This window comes from Mya arenaria, chromosome 13, assembly GCF_026914265.1.
Source record: "Mya arenaria isolate MELC-2E11 chromosome 13, ASM2691426v1".
NCBI lineage: Eukaryota > Metazoa > Mollusca > Bivalvia > Myida > Myidae > Mya > Mya arenaria.
The window spans coordinates 44,930,875-44,951,432 of record NC_069134.1 but is presented as its reverse complement, the minus strand read 5'-3'; the positions used below and the strand labels follow the sequence as shown (position 1 = coordinate 44,951,432).

Genomic DNA, 20,558 nt, shown 5'->3' with positions numbered 1-20,558 from the left:
ACTAACTAGTGAGAAATCTGTCATTTAAAAAAAAAAAAAAAATTCTCACTAGCTAGTTGTTATAATGCCAAGGATACGTTGTATATATAAACAATTACTATTGTAAAGAATTTTAAAATTCAGACATCTTTTTTTTTTTAAAAAAATGTAGGCTGAGCCTAAAATGTTTGTATATGATGTATTTGAAGTGTTTGATTTTAATGCGTATGTGATAGATACTTAAGATATTATTTAAATATTGAATTTTTAACCAAAGATTTATACATACTGTGTAGGAATATTTTTATATATACAGTCCAAAGCACCCACGCTACGATTAAAGACGAGATGTTTTAAATGTTATTAAATCTGTGGAAATACTGTAAAACGTAGCGTGCTCGCCGAATGGGTATAACCCGATGGCGAGGGTAAATAAGCTCAACCCCCCCCCCCCTAACTTTTCATTCTCGACAGTTTATCATTGTATGGTTTTAAAGATAACTGTCGCCATTTTCACGAAAAAAAGTTTTTTTTGTCACTATCAACAAACATGGTGGCCAAAAATGCCAGACGATTTGACATCTTTTCTATGCGTCTTTTAACCAAAAACATAGATTTAAAGTTTTTTTCTTGGACTTTTCACATATTTTTTTCCCTGCGTCTAATACCCCCTATCGTCTTATACCCAGTCATTTACTGCATTTAAACCCATGACTTCTCAGTCCAGGTTGTTGTTAGATTGTTATTATATTTTTGAGTTAAAAGCTCGGAATTAACCCTTTAGCACATAGACAAGTGGCCAGATTACACCTCCCAGTCAATAGCCATCTTACTGATAAGCAGTCCTTATCTGCATAGGTACTTTTCTGGATATTTGAAAATGAGAAAATGAATACAGCAGCATGACCTTAAAATCAATGTTACTCCAAATAATTGTGTCCAAATCTTTTTTATGTGAATTCATTTTTTATAGATAATTAAATTATCTAATAAATGGTGTCAATGATGAAATATTAAATTATTTTATTTCAGCTGTGAATGTATTTTCAAGATGGATTTGTAACATTTCTTTGAAATGTCATAATTGCATTAAATCAAAGGGTAATAAAATGCTGGGATCGATCTAATTTTTATTACCCCTATCATAAAAAAGACCCATCTGGATTAAAAAGCCGACAATTTATGTTCTTGTGTATTAATACATAGAAATATGTCAGGAATATCCGGTGTCATCCAGCTGAGAGATCCAGTCCAAGGTGTCTGTTTAACTTTATTACCCCCTCATAAAATTGTTTACAAAAAAAGAAAGCCGATAAATGATTTTCCGGTATGAATAAAAAGATCTAGATCAAACAAAACGCTTGCACATGACCTATTTTACAGCCAAAAACTATGATGGACATTATATAAGCTTCACAGAAAATTTACCCATCATTTTCTCATTTACTAAATGTTTCTTTTGTTTGTAAACAAAATATTACCTTTAAGTAAATATAATCTCAATTGATTTTAATGGTAAACTGAAATGACGTAATATATTTAATGATTTACGCATCAGTGAATTTGGGGGAAATTCCATACAGTACTTAGCTCGTGGTCTTATTACGTCACAATGGGATATCACACCTGCGATTGGGAGTATAAACACCTTCTCAATTTAGCAGACGATATTTTCAAGGGAAAATCAATACACAAAAGGTTAAACTTTAATTTTACAAACATCCGGGATATTGTTTACAAAAAGAAAGATGCAAAATTGAAATAATGAAATGACCCTTTTGAAATATGCGGGCCATGCGTTTACATCCAGTAATGGATACGGTCGGCCAAATGCGCGTATACATCTGGTAATGAGCTATGTCGGCCTATCTCGTATACATGCGCTAAAGGGTTAAGTAGTAGTTTGACGTTCCAAAATTAGCGTCATAATAATACTTTTAAAAGAATGGTAAATTTTAACAAATTTGAACCATCCATTTTTGCCACCAGTTAGTTATTATTGAGAACCCTATATATAGATAACTAATAACCAACCATTCATAGAGGATAACCATTTCTAATCATCAGGAAATCTTCCAGCATGGATCAAACATCCAATCCTTTGTTACAGAGTCTGACACCAAGGCTAGGACAAGACCAGGATGGTTTTTTTCCAAAGTCAGTGGAGACATGACCTGCATGAATTGACTACCCACCCCTGCCTATCCCTGAGACCCTCTGCTGTTTCAAGTTTCTGAGCTCTGCCCGCTTCTCCAGGTATTTCAACTTTTCTGTCTTCGCCATCATCTTCTGCTGGAGAACCTCTAGTTCCTTCTTGTGCACAACAAGGTCACATGATCCAACTGATATGTTAACTGATGTATTTTACAGTTTGTACAAGGTTGTTTATTGATTTGTCTTACATTTTTATGTCAACTTATTGTACATGTATTTAAACATCCTAATAAAAGGCTGAGCAATGTCAGGAGCATTAATCAACCATTCATGGTTCATACAGATTTGTCATCATCAAATTCCAGGACTTTTCCAGGACTTAAAATATTTTTTCCAGGAGTGTATACCGTGTGATGAAACATTGTTATTTTGATCTCTCGACATGTTATTTACATGCTTATCTCCCTTCGCATGCGATTTCAGTGCAGCTTCTCCCATATTTGACATGTCAAACAGTTTATCGCAAACAATACAAAGCGCTTTTGTCTTGTCGGCCTTAAATGGACGAAGCCATCGTCTATAGTTTTCATTCGCCTCCCATTCACTTCTAAACACACATTTTCCTCGCGAAGACATTTTTATCGGATTATCGGAAGTAATCAACAGGAAACATGCTATTCTGCGCGCGGCACTATAAAGGCAGTGTTAAAAAAACAGGTTTAAGATCGGGAAATCACAGCGCTTTTTACGGCGTCTATTTCGTCGATGAAATTTGACTTCCGATGGTCAGCAATGTAAATATTCATGATTATTTTGAATAGACAGTGTTTGTCCGACCAATTTCAAGGAGATTTATAAATTTTCATGGGAAATTTTTATTATTCCAGGACATTTCAAGGATATTTCTGACAATGTCATTTTCAAGGAGTTTTCCAGGACTGATGCCGAATTCAAGGAGTTTTCCAGGACTTTTCCTATCCTGTGCGGACCTTGCCATTTCAAATATAATTAATAGTGTCAAGTTTGTATCCCATTGGGATAAGAGGTACTACGCATTGTGTTTGATCTATTGTTGTCAGTGTTGTACTGCAAATTGTGTATTGTTGGGAATGTCAGGTAATGCACCTTGTGTATTGTTGGAAAATGTGAGGTATTGCACATTGTGTATTGTTGGCAATATGTGATACTGCACATTGTGTATTGTTGACAATGTGAGGTAATGCACATTGTATTTGTTGACAGTGTCAGGTACTGTACATTGTGTATTGTTGGCAAATGTGAGGTAACGCACATTGTGTTTTGTTGGCAGTGTCAGGCACTGCACAGTGTGTATTGTTGGAAGTGTAAGGTACTGCACATTGTGTATTGTTGGCAATGTGAGGTACTGCACATTGTGTATTGTTATCAATGTGAGGTACTGCACATTGTTTTTTGTTGGCAATGTGAGGTACTGCACATTGTGATTTGTTGGCAGTGCCAGGTACTGCACGTTGTGTATTGTTGGCAATGTCAGATACTGCAAATTGTGTATTGTTGGCAGTGTCAGGTACTTCACATTGTATATTGTTGGCAATAACAGGTACTGTACATTGTGTGTTGTTGGCAGTGTCAGGTACTTCACATTGTGTATTGTTGACAATGTGAGGCTGCACATTGTGTATTGTTGACAATGTGAGGTACTGCACATTATGTATTGTTGGCAATGTCAGGTACTGCACATTGTGTATTGATGGCAATGTCAGGTACTGCACATTGTGTATTGTTGGCAATGTCAGGTACTGCACATTGTGTATTGTTGGCAATGTCAGGTACTGCACATTGTGTATTGTTATCAATGTGAGGTACTGCACATTGTTTTTTGTTGGCAATGAAAGGTACTGCACATTGTGATTTGTTGGCAGTGTCAGGTACTGCACATTGTGTATTGTTGGCAGTGTCAGGTACTTCACATTGTGTATTGTTGGCAGTGTCAGGTACTTCACATTGTGTATTGTTGGCAATGTGAGGTACTGCACATTGTGTATTGTTGGCAATGTGAGGTATTGCACATTGTGTATTGTTGGCAATGTGAGGTACTGCACATTGTGTTTTGTTGGCAGTGTCTGGTACTGCACATTGTGTATTGTTTGCAATGTCAGGTACTGCACATTATGTGTTGTTGGCAGTGTCAGGTACTGCACATCGTGTATTGTTGGCAATTTCAGGTACTGCACATTGTGTAATGTTGGCAATGTCAGGTACTGCACATTGTGTATTGTTGGCAATGTCAGGTACAGCACATTGTGTATTGTTGGCAGTGTCAGGTACTGCAAAGTGTGTATTGTTGGCAATGTCAGGTACTGCACAAAGTGTATTGTTGGCAATAACAGGTACTGCACATTGTGTATTGTTGGCAGTGTCAGGTACTTCACATTGTGTATTGTTGACAATGTGAGGCTGCACATTGTGTATTGTTGACAATGTGAGGTACTGCACATTATGTATTGTTGGCAATGTCAGGTACTGCACATTGTGTATTGTTGACAATGTGAGGCTGCACATTGTGTATTGTTGGCAATGTCAGGTACTTCACATTGTGTATTGTTGGCATTGTCAGGTACTGCACATTGTGTTTTGTTGACAATTTGAGGTACTGCACACTGTGTATTGTTGGCAATTTGAGGTACTGTATATTGTGTATTGTTGGCAGTGTCAGGTACTGCACATTGTGTTTTGTTGACAATGTCAGGTACTTCACATTGTGCGTTGTTGGCAGTGTCAGGTACTGCACATTGTGTATTGTTGGCAATGTCAGGTACTTCACATTGTGCATTGTTGGCAATGTCAGGTACTTCACATTGTGTATTGTTGACAATGTCAGGTACTGCACATTGTGTATTGTTGACAATGTGAGGTACTGCACATTATGTATTGTTGGCAATGTGAGGTACTGCACATTATGTATTGTTGGCAATGTCAGGTACTGCACATTGTGTATTGATGGCAATGTCAGGTACTGCACATTGTGTATGGTTTGCAGTGTCAGGTACTGCACATTGTGTATTGTTGACAATGTCAGGTACTGCACATTGTGTATGGTTTGCAGTGTCAGGTACTGCACATTGTGTATTGTTGGCAATGTCAGTTACTGCACATTGTGTATTGTTGGCAGTGTCAGGTACTGCACATTGTGCATTGTTGGCAGTGTCAGGTACTGCACATTGTGTATTGTTGGCAGTGTCAGGTACTGCACATTGTGTATTGTTGGCAATGTCAGGTACTGCACATTGTGTATTGTTGGCAATGTCAGGTACTGCACATTGTGTATTGTTGGCAGTGTCAGGTACTGCACATTGTGTATTGTTGGCAGTGTCAGGTACTGCACATTGTGTATTGTTGGCAATGTCAGGTACTGCACATTGTGTATGGTTTGCAGTGTCAGGTACTGCACATTGTGTATTGTTGGCAATGTCAGGTACTGCACATTGTGTATTGTTGGCAATGTCAGGTACTGCACATTGTGAAATGTTGACAATGTGAGGTATTGCACATTGTGTACTGTTGGAAAATGTCAGGTACTGCACATTGTGTATTGTTGGCAGTGTCAGGTACTTCACATTGTGTATTGTTGACAATGTCAGGTACTGCACATTGTGTATGGTTTGCAGTGTCAGATACTGCACATTGTGTATTGTTGGCAATGTCAGGTACTGCACATTGTGTATGGTTTGAAGTGTCAGATAATTCACATTGTGTAATGTTGACAATGTCAGGTATTGCACACTGTGTATGGTTTGCAGTGTCAGATACTGCACATTGTGTATTGTTGGCAATGTCAGGTACTGCACATTGTGTATGGTTTGAAGTGTCAGGTACTTCACATTGTGTAATGTTGACAATGTCAGGTATTGCACATTGTGTATGGTTTGCAGTGTCAGATACTGCACATTGTGTATTGTTGGCAATGTCAGGTACTGCACATTGTGTATGGTTTGAAGTGTCAGGTACTTCACATTGTGTAATGTTGACAATGTCAGGTACTGCACATTGTGTATGGTTTGCAGTGTCAGGTACTGCACATTGTGTATTATTGACAATGTCAGGTACTGCACATTGTGTATTGTTGACAATGTCAGGTACTGCACATTGTGTATGGTTTGCAGTGTCAGGTACTGCACATTGTGTATTGTTGACAATGTCAGGTACTGCACATTGTGTATTGTTGGCAGTGTCAGGTACTGCACATTGTGTATTGTTGGCAATGTCAGGTACTGCACATTGTGTATGGTTTGCAGTGTCAGGTACTGCACATTGTGTAATGTTGACAATGTCAGGTACTGCACATTGTGTATTGTTGGCAGTGTCAGGTACTGCACATTGTGTAATGTTGACAATGTCAGGTACTGCACATTGTGTAATATTGACAATGTCAGGTACTGCACATTGTGTATGGTTTGCAGTGTCAGGTACTGCACATTGTGTATTGTTGGCAATGTCAGGTACTGCACATTGTGTATTGTTGGCAATGTCAGGTACTGCACATTGTGTATGGTTTGCAGTGTCAGGTACTGCACATTGTGTATGGATTGCAGTGTCAGGTACTGCACATTGTGTATTGTTGGCAGTGTCAGGTACTTCACATTGTGTATTGTTGACAATGTGAGGCTGCACATTGTGTATTGCTGACAATGTCAGGTACTGCACATTGTGCATTGTTGGCAGTGTCAGGTACTGCACATTATGTATTGTTGGCAATGTCAGGTACTGCACATTGTGTATTGATGGCAATGTCAGGTACTTCACATTGTGCATTGTTGGCAATGTCAGGTACTGCACATTGTGTATTGATGGCAATGTCAGGTACTTCACATTGTGCATTGTTGGCAATGTCAGGTACTGCACATTGTGTATTGTTGGTAATGTCAGGTACTGCACATTGTGTATGGTTTGCAGTGTCAGGTATTGCACATTGTGTATGGTTTGCAGTGTCAGGTACTGCACATTGTGTATTGTTGGCAATGTCAGGTACTGCACATTGTGTTTTGTTGGCAATGTGAGGTACTGCACATTGCATTGTGTTGGCAATTAGAGGTACTGCACATTGTGTAATGTTGGCAATGCGACATAGTGACAATACTGACAAAAACATCAAGGCTATGACAATATCATGGAGAGTTTATGCAAAACAGAAATTAACCTGAAAATATCTGCCCATTGTAATCATCATCATCATCATCATCCCAACTGTCATGGCCTGAGGCTTGCTGGATAGCTGAATTGTTTCCACTTCCAAAACTACTGCTTGATGATGCCTGGGTGTAATTAGATGGTTGAACTGAGGAAAAAGCAACAGTTAATTAACATCAATTTAAGGAATGAATTGCGTGATTGATATCATATCAGGGTGTGAAAGCAGCTTGGCTGGTTATAGTGTGTGGACTCCACGCGTTCTTTAACCACCCAAACTGTGTTTATATCCTCAACAAGAGATGTTTGTCAAACATTATGCCCACCCTGAGCGCCATGTTGTCAGGATTATTCGGCCAATTAAATGAAATATGCATGTACCTGCAAGTCAAATTTTAGGGCCATGGGTGCAGGCAGTGTCAAGTTATCACACAGACAATATTTTTGCGTTCAAGGTCACTGTGACCTTGACCTTTGACCCAATGACCCCTAAAATTAAAAGGGGTCATCTACAGGTCAGGCCAAACTCCAAGTCAGGTTTGAGTGCCATGGGTGCAGGCATTGTCGAGTTATCACTCGAAACATTTTCGCATTAAAGGTCACTGTGAACTTGACCTTTGACCTAATGACTCCTAAAATCAATGAGGGTCATCTCCTGGTCAGGCCCAACTTCCATGTCAAGTTTGATGATCATAGGTTTAGGCATTATTGAGATATCACTGGGAGAAGATTTGTTAATTTTTTGCGTTTAAGGTTACTGTGACCTTGACCTTTGACCCGATGACCCAAAAAATCAATAGGGGTCATCTACTGGTCAGGCCTTATCTTCATGTCAAGTTTGATGACCATAAGTCTTCAAAGGGGGACATAATAATAATAATGACATCAATCACGCAATTCATTACTAATATTTTCACCAATAGTTCATTATTTATTTCCAAAAGTTAAAAATATACTTAATTTCATTTAAAAAAACCTTTCAGTAAATCTCTCTCGCCCATTCTGTAAAAAGAATGCCCAGATCATAATCGAAAACAGTTTGTCATATGAAGCCATAACAACGCAGGACAAAATAAACATCTTCATAGTTGATTTTAAACATTAAATTGAAGCACTAATGACAACATTTTTTTTAACAAATCATAAATTAACACTTTTAACATGTTGATTCAAGTTTTTTGTAGCCTGCTGACACAATAAAAACAAGAGGGCCAAATGGCCCTGAATCGCTCACCTGTCATATATTGCACATTCTTCCATTATCAGGGATGGTAAAATTCCGGATTAATCCGGAATTCCGGATTTAAGGTCTCGCGGATCGATTTTGAGATTAATGTAAATCCGTTAAGTTTTTTCTAGGGGGGGGGGGGGGGGAGGGGTACAGGGAGCGATTCTAGCTCAGATCGAACAATATAGGTACGAAAGGTGAGTTTTCCGGAAGTGTAAAGCCGGAAATAATCGAACCTATTTACTTCTTGGCAGTCGAGCTATATGATTGGTTAAGCTATCATCGGGTGATTACGGAAATTACCGATGGGACTAGAAGACAGTATCCGGATATGACAGACGACGAAGACGAATAAACGAGTATTGGAAAAAAACGACCACCACCAACTTCTAAAAACATTGATTCGTCGATTTAAAGGTATATTTGCTATTTATTTTTAAGAGAAATTCCCGAAACGCTTTTTTTAAGTTAATAGAATGTGATCAAACTGAGAATGGCTTTTGCGCATGTAGCAATATTTCGGACATTGCGATTCGGATTGTGTCATAATAATCGATTTTTATTTTACAAATTTTATTTGACCGATTGAAGTTTAAGCTGTTAAACTGTTTCTTTATTGTTCCCATAATGTTTGAAGCATTGTTCTCAATAAGAAGTGGCTGTTGACTATATATAATGGAAGGTTCAAATGAAAATTAAAAAAAATGAATACATATTTTGTAGTAGTAATATATATATTAAGTAGGAGCAGTCAGTTTATTTTCTATTTAAGACAGTTTAACAAAACTTCTTGAGGACCCAGTTTGAGTGAGATTTAATTTCTATAGTTGTAATTTGAATTTCCAGGTATGTTGATCGTTCCAAAAGTCAGGGATGAACAGACTCCTCGGCCAGTGCATCCAGTTGTTCCTGTCAATGACTGACAATTCAATCCAGAGGCCATGATACTTGGATTTATGGCTGAACATGACCTTCCATACTCCCTGGCACCACATGTAGTGAGTCTTACTTAAGACACTTGCCAAAGATACAAAAGCTCTCAGCGAATTAAAACTTCAACGGTGTACAGCATCATATAAGATGACTTAGGGAGAGGCAAGCCATTTCAATGATGAACTTGTGGAGGAGTTAAGTGAAACTCGGTTTTGTTTGAACTTAGACGGGTCAACAAACACAAACAATGAGAAAACTGTTGCAGCTATTTTTCTGCTAGAAAAAAATAGTGTTGAGACATTTGGCCTCCTTAAAAATCACAAGGGCTGATTCTGAATCAATTTTCAAGGAATTTGAAAGCCTGTTTGCGAGACATGAACTGACGTGGGACAATCTGGACAATCTAATTTGTGTGCTACTGGACTCATGTAACACCATGAGGGGAAATTGTTTTGGCTTTGAGACCAGAATACGTCAACTTGTCCCTCACCTCATAGACATTGATGGCGACACAGTCCAACATGACCACAACGGCTCACTGCCAAAGCATTTACAGTCCCGTTTGGATATTACTTGGAATAATAATTAATAATATTATATTCTCATCAAATGTGCAGATAATGGAATAAATACTCTTTATGATATATATATATAAAAATTGAATAAATAACACTTTTACAATAAACATTTGCAAGCTTGATAATTGATATGTTGTTCATTATTATAAATCAAACATCCCACAGTGTAGACTGTTCATACACAGGCATTTGATCATAGCCAGTTGAGTTTTATGGGAAGTGGACAACTGAACCAAAATGTCAGGTACATGTCTTATGCCTGTGACTTCAGGTAAAAAAGGGTATGAGAAACCCTGAAATACTGAAAGCTTCGGGGGGCTTTGCCCCCCTTGTCCCCCCACAGGGCTTTGCCCTGGACCCATAGGGAGCCTTTAGCGGCCCCTTGAACCCCACGCAGACATTTTCAGGATTGGCAACTTGGCTCTGTTATCATCCCTGCATTATATACAAATATTGAAAACCTAAGCCTATGAACACGGGGCGTGGCCAATTTTGACCCCAGGGCTAAAGTTTGAACAATCTTAATAGTGGTCCGATAAACGATGCTTCATACTAAATATCTAAGGCCTTCGCCTTTTGGTTTCGGAGAAGAAGATTTTTTAAGTTTTCATCATATACATGTATAAGGAAACCCATGACCGCCCGGGTGGGGCCATTTTTTGACCCCAGGGCCAAAGATTGAACAATATTGGTACAAGTCAACTAGATGATATATCATGCCAAATATCTAAGCTCCTGTCACTACTTGATTTTATGTGTGTATCTATATATGTATATTTGTTATTAATTGATGTATGTGGCCCATATTGAAAATTGGTATGTGTACTAAATATGTTATCCAGTTTAAATTAAGACGTTACTTGTCTTTGTGAGTTTGGAGAAGATTTTTGAAGTTTTCACTATAACACATATAGAGAAAACCCTTCAGCCCCGGGATGTGGCCAATTATGACCCCAGGGCCATAATTTGAACAATCTTTGTAGAGGTCCACTAGACGATGAATCATGCCAAATATCTAAGCTCTACGCAACATAAGTTCAGAGGAGATGATTTTTGAAGGTTTCACTATAAACATATAGAGAAAACCCATGACCCCCCAAGGGGGCGGGGCCAATTTTGACCCCAAGGCCATAATTTGAACAATCTTTGTAGAGGTCCACTAGACGATGAATCATGCCAAATATCTAAGCTCTAGTCCAAGTAAGTTCAGAGAAGAAGATTTTTTAAGTTTTAACTATAAACATATAGAGAATACCCTAACCCCCCGGGGCGGGGCCAATTTTGACCCCAAGGCCATAATTTGAACAATCTTTGTAGAGGTCCACTAGACGATGAATCATGCCAAATATCTAAGCTCTAAGCAACGTAAGTTCAGAGGAGATTTTTGATTTTTTTTTTCTATAAACATATAGAGAAAACCCATGACCCCCCAGGGGTGGGGCCAATTCTGACCCCAGGGCCATAATTTGAACAATCTTTGTAGAGGTCCACTAGACGATGAATCATGCCAAATATCTAAGCTCTAGTCCAAGTAATTTAAGAGGAGAAGATTTTTGAAGTTTTAACTATTATAAACATATCAAGTATACCCATGACCCCCCGGGGCCGGGCCAATTTTGACCCCAAGGCCATAATTTGAACAATCTTTGTAGAGGTCCACTAGACGATGAATCATGCCAAATATCTAAGCTCTAGTCCAAGTAAGTTCAAAGGAGAAGATTTTTGAAGTTTTCACTATAAACGTATTGAGAAAACCCATGACCCCGGGGCGGGGCCAATTTTCACCCCAGGGCCATAATTTGAACAATCTTTGTAAAGGTCCACTAGACGATGAATCATGCCAAATATCTAAGCTCCAGTCCAAGTAAGTTCAGAGGAGAAGATTTTTGAAGTTTTAACTATTAACATATAGAGAATACCCATGACCCCCCGGGGCAGGGCCAATTTTGACCCCAGGGCCATAATTTGAACAAACTTTGTAGAGGTCAACTAGACGATGAATCATGCCAAATATCTAAGCTCTAGGCCAAGTAAGTTCAGAGGAGAAGATTTTTTAAGTTTTCACTATAAACATATAGAGAAAACCCATGACCCCCCAGGGGCGGGGCCAATTTTGACCCAAGGGCCATAATTTGAACAAACTTTGTAGAGGTCCACTAGACAATGAATCATGCCAAATATCTAAGCTCTAGGCCAAGTAAGTTCAGAGGAGAAGATTTTTTAAGGTTTTCACTATAAACATATAGAGAAAACCCATGACCCCCTGGGGCGGGGCCAATTTTGACCACAGGGCCATAATTTGAACAAACTTTGTAGAGGTCCACTAGACGATGAATCATGCCAAATATCTAAGCTCTAGGCAAGTAAGTTCAGAGGAGAAGATTTTTTAAGTTTTCACTATAAACATATAGAGAAAACCCATGACCCCCCGGGGCGGGGCCAATTTTGACCTCAGGGCCATAATTTGAAGAATCTTGGTAGAGAACCATTTGGTGATCCTACCTACCATATATCAACGGCCTAAGCCTTGTGGTTTGGGAGAAGAAGATTTTTAAAGTTTTTCCTTTTGGTTGCCATGGCAACCAGAGTTCTGCATGGAATTGAATTCTTTGAACAACTTTGATAGAAGACCACCCAAGGAACATCCCTATGAAGTTTTATTAATATTGGCCCAGCGGTTAAGGAGGAGATGTCTTTTAAGTAAATTGTTGACGGACGACGCACTACGCACGACAGACGCCGGACAAAAGACGATCACAAAAGCTCACCATGTCACAAAGTGACAGGTGAGCTAACAATAACAATATGAACAGAACAGTTTACAATTAACATGTATTAGGGCTGTGTATCGCCGGGCAAAAGGTGATTCACGATTAACTTGGTTATAAAACAATACATATTTTGAAAGTAAATGAATTATAAAAGTATAACAAGCGCTTCATTTTTGTTTAGTTTTCATTTTTTGTCATCCTTTAATTCAAGCCCGAAATATTTCCAGATTTTAGAAGAATGCTGGGTCATTTCTATATGGAATTTATGTTTTTGTTGACGGGATGCCATGCTGACATTAAATTGCAGGCGAAAATAAATGATAGCTGTACATAAGTTTCGTATGTTATTTTATTATTGTAGATCTATTCTTTATAATTTCATTAATTCCCTTTGACTTTTTATTTCTAATTTTTATTATTTGTATTCTTTTTAAAAACATTATATTTCCTTAAAACCTTGACAAGAAGCATTCTATTCGAACACCACACACTGAATTGAATGCTAGCTCTGTATGAATTAACTTCCAGTTACGTCAGTGTAAAGTATTTCTGACATTTCGGATAAACAATGCATAATATTTTTTATAAAACAACCACAATACCTGCTGGAATTGAATTAAATCATTTGGTTTTATTCTTTTATTAAATTTTGCACTTATATCGCGATCCAGCGATCTCAGCAATGGCGAGTATTTGTGTCGTATATTTTGCTTTGACTCGCGATTACTTGGGTACTTGTTACAGCCCTAACATGTATATCTATACGCCATCATTCGCGATCCCGGTATATCCGAAGATGTTGCGTTAATCAGATGATAATCACAATTGCCGAAAGGCCATTCCTTTAGGGAATGGAAGTTGAGGTGCAAATATACCAGCGATCAAATACGCCGCTTTGTCTTAGAAATGAATACAATAATGATGTAATTTGTGCCTGTCAAAAGAAATAAAAAGTCAAATTAAAAGGTAAACAAGAAGCGCTGTGATATGACTAGGTTTACAATGATTGACAGAACTTCAGCCTTTGTTGTGAGATACAGTTTAAACTGCTTCTATCTATTGTTAGTAACAGTGAGCTTGACCCTAGGGGTCCAAAACACAATCCCATGGAAATCCCCCATAAATTCTTTCTACATATCATGTTTGGTCACAATACATCAACCCCACCTAAAACAAGAGATGTTTGTCAAACATAACCATAGGTCCAGGAATTGTCGAGTTTGCTTTCAAGATCACTGTGACCTTGACCTTTGACCCTTAAACTCAATAGGGGTCATCTACTGGTCAGGCCCAACCTCCAAGTCAAGATTGAGGGCCATGGGTGCAGGCATTGTCGAGTTATCATTGGACAACCTTTTACCATTCAAGGTCACTGTGACCTTAACTTTTTGCCCGATGACCCCCCAAAACAATAGGGTTCATCTACTGGGCAGGCCCAATTTCCAAGTCAAGTATGAGGGCCATGGGTGCAGGCATTGTCAAGTTATCACTCGGACAACCTTTTACCATTCAAGGTCACTGTGACCTTGACCTTTGGCCCGATGACCCCCAAAAACAATAGGGGTCATCTACTGGTCAGGCCCAACCTCCAAGTCAAGTATGAGGGCCATGGGTGCAGGCATTGTCGAGTTATCACTCGGACAACCTTTTACCATTCAAGGTCACTGTGACCTTGACCTTTGGCCCGATGATTCCCAAAAACAATGGGGTCATCTACTGATCAGGCCCAACTTCCATATCAAGTTTGATGACCATAGGTCTAGGCATTGTTGAGTTATCACTCAGACAAGCTTTAAAATTATTTTACCATTAAAGGTCATTGTGACCTTGACCTTTGACCCAATGACCCAAAAAATCAATAGGGGTCATCTACTGGTCAGGCCTTATCTTCATGTCATTTTTGATGACCATACGTCAAGGAATTGTTGAGTTATCACTCGGACAAGCTTTGGTCTACAGACGGACGGACGGACACACCAACCTATCGACCGACATGTGCAAAGCAATATACCCCTCTTCTTGGGAGGGGGGCATAATAATCATTAAGTACCAAACGGTTATCTAATTTTAGTAACAGTGACCTTAACACTAGGGGCCCCAAATATAATCCAATGAAAGGTCTTCATAAACTCCTATTTACCAAGTTTGGTCACTATATGTCAAACCAAACTAAAAACTATTGGATATCATAGTTGAGTTTGATGCTGCCCTCCAACTGGACTGCCGGAACAACAACGCAATTTATTCTAATACCTAGTTCTCCCTTTGTGAAATTCTGGTTAAAAATATGTAAATGTGCCTTTCCAAAGAAAAAAGTCAATCAAGGGCCATAATTGGTATTAAGGGTTAAAATGGAGTTGTGTAACCTAAATGTAAGTCGGTCGTCAATAATTGTGCGAAGTATTAAGTCAATTGAATGAAGAGTATAGAAGTTAATAAACAAGAGCTGTCACAGTATGTGACGAATGCCCCCGAATGTGACATTGACCTACGAACAAGGTCAGTACATGAAAAGTTGATCTTGCCTTTACGTGTCAAATACATATGGCAAGTTATTTTAAATTGCCTCTGAACATACCACCCATACTTGACAACCTACACTGTTATGTCCTTATATTCAGAATTCCCTTGTGAATAAACACTGTATCTTCCACCTTAGAGGAAGGGACATGGGTCTTGCACAAGACACGTCGTCTTCGTATGTGGAACACATGTAGCAAGTGATTTTAAAATCTGTCCATACAAGGGAAAGTTACAACCCGGACACGACAATCTATGTCCTTATATGCAGCACTCCATTGTGAATAAACACTAAGTGTGACCTTGACCTTTGAGGAAGGGACACGGGTCTTGCACGCGACACGTCGTCTTGGTATGTGGAACACATGTGGCAAGTTATTTTAAAATCTGTCTATACATGGGAAAGTAACAGCCCGGACACGACAACCTATACTCGATGTCCTATATGCAGCACTCCATTGTGAATAAACACTAAGTGTGACCTTGACCTTTAAGGTAGGGACACGAGTCTTGCACGTGACACGTCATCTTGGTATGTGGAACACATGTGGCAAGTTATTTTAAAATCTGTCCATACAAGGGAAAGTTACAGCCCGGACACGACAACCTATACTCTATGTCATAATATGCAGCACTCCATTGTGAATAAACACTAATGTGTGACCTTGACCTTTGAGGTAGGGACACGGGTCTTGCACGCGACACGTCGTCTTGGTATGTGGAACACATGTGGCAAGTTATTTTAAAATCTGTCCATACAAGGGAAAGTTACAGCCCGGACACGACAACCTATACTTTATGTCCTTATATGCAGCACTCCATTGTGAATAAACACTAAGTGTGACCTTGACCTTTGAGGTAGGGACATGGGTTTTGCACGCGACACTTCGTCTTGGTATGTGGAACACATGTGGCAAGTTATTTTAAAATCTGTCCATACAAGGGAAAGTTACAGCCCGGACATGACAACCTATACTCTATGTCCTTATATGCAGCACTCCATTGTGAATAAACACTAAGTGTGACCTTGACTTTAGAGGTAGGGACACGGGTCTTGCACGCGACACGTCGTCTTGGTATGTGGAACACATGTGGCAAGATATTTTAAAATCTGTCCATAGAAGAGAAAGTTACAGCCCGGACACGACAACCTATACTCTATGTCCTTATATGCAGCACTCCATTGTGAATAAACACTAAGTGTGACCTTGACCTTTGAGGTAGGGACACGGGTCTTGCACGCGACACGTCGTCTTGGTATGTGGAACACATGTGGCAAGTTATTTTAAAATCTGTCCATACAAGGGAAAGTTACAGCCCGGACACAACAACCTATACTCTATGTCCTTATATGCAGCACTCCATTGTGAATAAACACTAAGTGTGACCTTGACCTTTGAGGTAGGGACACGGGTTTTGCACGCGACACTTCGTCTTGGTATGAGGAACACATGTGGCAAGTTATTTTAAAATCTGTCCATACAAGGGAAAGTTACAGCCCGGACATGACAACCTATACTCTATGTCCTTATATGCAGCACTCCATTGTGAATAAACACTAAGTGTGACCTTGACTTTAGAGGTAGGGACATGGGTCTTGCACGCGACACGTCGTCTTGGTATGTGGAACACATGTGGCAAGATATTTTAAAATCTGTCCATAGAAGAGAAAGTTACAGCCCGGACACGACAACCTATACTCTATGTCCTTGTATGCAGCACTCCATTGTGAATAAACACTAAGTGTGACCTTGACCTTTGAGGTAGGGACACGGGTCTTGCACGCGACACGTCTTTTGGTATGTGGAACACATGTGGCAAGTTATCTTAAAATCTGTCAATACATGGGAAAGTAACAGCCCGGACACGACAACCTATACTTTATGTCCTATATGCAGCACTCCATTGTGAATAAACACTAAGTGTGACCTTGACCTTAGAGGTAGGGACACGGGTCTTGCACGCGACACATCATCTTGGTATGTGGAACACATGTGGCAAGTTATTTTAAAATCTGTCCATACAAGGGAAAGTTACAGCCCGGACACGACAACCTATACTCTATGTCCTTATATGCAGCACTGCATTGTGAATAAACACTAAGTGTGACCTTGACCTTTAAGGTAGGGACATGGGTCTTGCACGCGACACGTCGTCTTGGTATGTGGAACACATGTGGCAAGTTCTTTTAAAATCTGTCCATACAAGGGAAAGTTACAGCCCGGACACGACAACCTATACTCTATGTCCTTATATGCAGCACTCCATTGTGAATAAACACTAAGTGTGACCTTGACCTTTGAGTTAGGGACACGGGTTTTGCACGAGACACGTCGTCTTGGTATTTGGAAAACATGTGGCAAGTTATTTTAAAATCTGTCCATACAAGGGAAAGTTACAGCCCGGACACGACAACCTATACTCTATGTCCTTATATGCAGCACTCCATTGTGAATAAACACTAAGTGTGACCTTGACTTTAGAGGTAGGAACACGGGTCTTGCACGCGACATGTCGTCTTGGTATGTGGAACACATGTGGCAAGTTATTTTAAAATCTGTCCATACAAGAGAAAGTTACAGCCTGGACACGACAACCTTATACTCTATGTCCTTATATGCAGCACTCCATTGTGAATAAACACTAAGTGTGACCTTGACCTTTGAGGTAGGGACACGGGTTTTGCACGCGACATGTCATCTTGGTATGTGGAACACATGTGGCAAGTTATTTTAAAATCTGTCCATACAAGGGAAAGTTACAGCCCGGACACGACAACCTATACTCTATGTCCTTATATGCAGCACTCCATTGTGAATAAACACTAAGTGTGACCTTGACCTTTGAGGTAGGGACACGGGTCTTGCACGCGACACGTCGTCTTGGTATGTGGTACACATGTGGCAAGTTATTTTAAAATCTGTCCATACAAGGGAAAGTTACAGAGCCGGACGGACGGTGCGATTTTAATATGCCCACCTTCGGGGGCATAAAAAAATCCAACTTGCCCTAAAACATTTACCTGCTTAAAACCTTAACTTAAGATCCTGAGTCAATCAGGGACCATAATTTATATTAAGGATAATATGGAGTTATGTTAATGTGTGATGGTCTTGAACAACTGTGTAAAGTATTAAGTGAATTGAACGTAGGGTATTGGAGTGATGATAAGTGAAAATGCCAACCTGCCCTAAACTTTAACTGGACCCCGGTGCTGGAGCAAGTAATAAAGCATCCTTATTTTTAGAATAGTCGAGCTACAAACCAACAGGCTTTAACTAATACAAAAAAATAATGAGCAGCTTAGGCAAGGTACATTGTCACATGCAATTATATGATAATACCTTATTTTTTATGTATATTGCCTTATTTTAAGGGCATTACCTGGTTTATCATGTCCATTCACAAAATTCATAGCTTCCTGTTGCGAGATAAACTTCTTGTAGCTGGCTTTAGGAAATTTGTCAACTTGTGCCTTGCATTCAACCCTGTACAGAACAAAAAAAGAAAAACATCTGATTCCTGTAAAAGGTTTTCACAAAATAAGATAGGACCACAATCATATCACCTTTCCCAAAATCGATTTCTTGGGATTTTTTGATTTGTTAACCAATAGAATTAGACTATAAGTATCTATCATGTGTTTCCAGTACAGATAGAAAAATCCGACCCGATGGCACGCGCGTAAGCCGGTAACGAGGCGTGGCCGAGGGTCGGATTTTTCAATCCGGACCGGAAAAAACATGATTGATATTTTTTCTTGCATACCTAAAATTATGAATTAGTTGAAAAATTGACGTAGAAAACACACTTTTGTACATTTCACCAAAAAGCATGTGCAACATTGTGTAATGACGTCATAAAGCGCAGTCATTTTAAATCACTATCCACGTCAAAAAGTTCCTATAAAAATTGCGCTTTTAGGAGAATTTATTTTCAATTTTAATTAAAAGTATTGTATTCTTATATTTTTGATTCCGCTTTATCAGAGGCGGTAATCACGTGGTACATTGTTAAGATACCAAGCACTAAAAAAATGCTGCGCCCAGTGAGACGGTATGTATTTTTGTTTATTTTATCTCCATAATTAAACAATTAAATTTCCTAACATCAACCATGTTCCATTTTCCCTGTAATATGGTACCTTAATTTTGTCAGAAAGTTCTGTAGTTTACTTGGAATGCGTGTCACAAGTTTTCAATCGAGGCGAAATATGCTGCGGAAATCCAACTCCAGACTTCATAAGATTTATTCATTGATTGTAACATTTATCAATAAAAAAAAATTGGAAAAATATATTTCCAATGAATTTAATGTAATATAAATGTTACTTATCCTTAGGAACAACATGTTTCTTGATAGTTTCTCTTTAATATACACGGGTACAGTGATTTTTTTTCATGAAATTTCGCCGAATAACGGCTGTTTCCCCTCGCCGAAAATCGTCCAATTTTCCAAAAAATATAGTCATATTTTCCCAAAAAAAGGTAATCAATTCCCCCCAGAAATGAATAAACAAGAGGCACATCAGTGCCTGTGCTCCACTGGCCAAAAGGTTCAAGCAAAGACCACCTAACGAACATTTTCGTCAAGTTTCATAGAAATACAATCATCAATTTTTGAGGAGAAGTTATTTAAAAAAAATTTTTACTTTAATAGCTCTGGCTGCCATGTTGTGCAGTGGACCAAAATGATTTGGGCAATTTGAGTAAAGGAGCACCAAACAAACATTTCTGTCAAGTTTTATCGAAAAAAGGTCATCGGTTTCGACGACAAGTCGTATAAAGTTTTTTTTATTTTTTAGCTCTGGCAGCCATGGTGTGCAGTGGACTGGAACCATTTAACAAATTTTGGTTAATGACCACCCAAGGAACATTTCTGTCAAGTTTCATCAAAATCTGATCATCGGTTAACATTTAATCTGAATAGATTATGAAGCAAATATCTAACCTGAACAAGAACTGACGAGATAGAATCGACTTGGTGTTTCACTTACACTTTTCGGCCATTTAAGTTACTAAAAATAGCTGTTTCATAAACTTTCAGAATGTCACTTAAACGAAAATTAATGTTCAGTCTATATATACTTTCCTATGTATAAATGTAAGGTTTTTAAATTGATCTTTTTGTGAGAACTTTATGCTTATATGTTTACTCATAAATTATTATTGTTTAAAAATTATTTAAAGATGCTATACGTGAAAAATTAAGACATTATTTTTTTTTCTA

At 38.8% G+C, this 20,558-nt stretch overlaps 1 protein-coding gene across 1 annotated transcript in view; it reads right to left on the bottom strand.

Moving 5' to 3' along the window:
• LOC128213639 (ribonuclease H1-like) overlaps nucleotides 1–20,298 on the bottom strand; it is a 41,706-nt gene extending 21,408 nt beyond the window's left edge. Inside the window, exons 1-3 of the mRNA XM_052919623.1 lie at nucleotides 20,280–20,298; nucleotides 18,714–18,817; nucleotides 7,310–7,447 (exon numbers count right to left, since the gene is read on the bottom strand). Of these exons, the coding sequence (XP_052775583.1) occupies nucleotides 7,310–7,447; nucleotides 18,714–18,744 (169 nt within the window). The 5' untranslated portion in view covers nucleotides 18,745–18,817; nucleotides 20,280–20,298. The remainder of the gene's footprint in view (nucleotides 1–7,309; nucleotides 7,448–18,713; nucleotides 18,818–20,279) is intronic.
• Nucleotides 20,299–20,558: the final 260 nt, after the last annotated feature.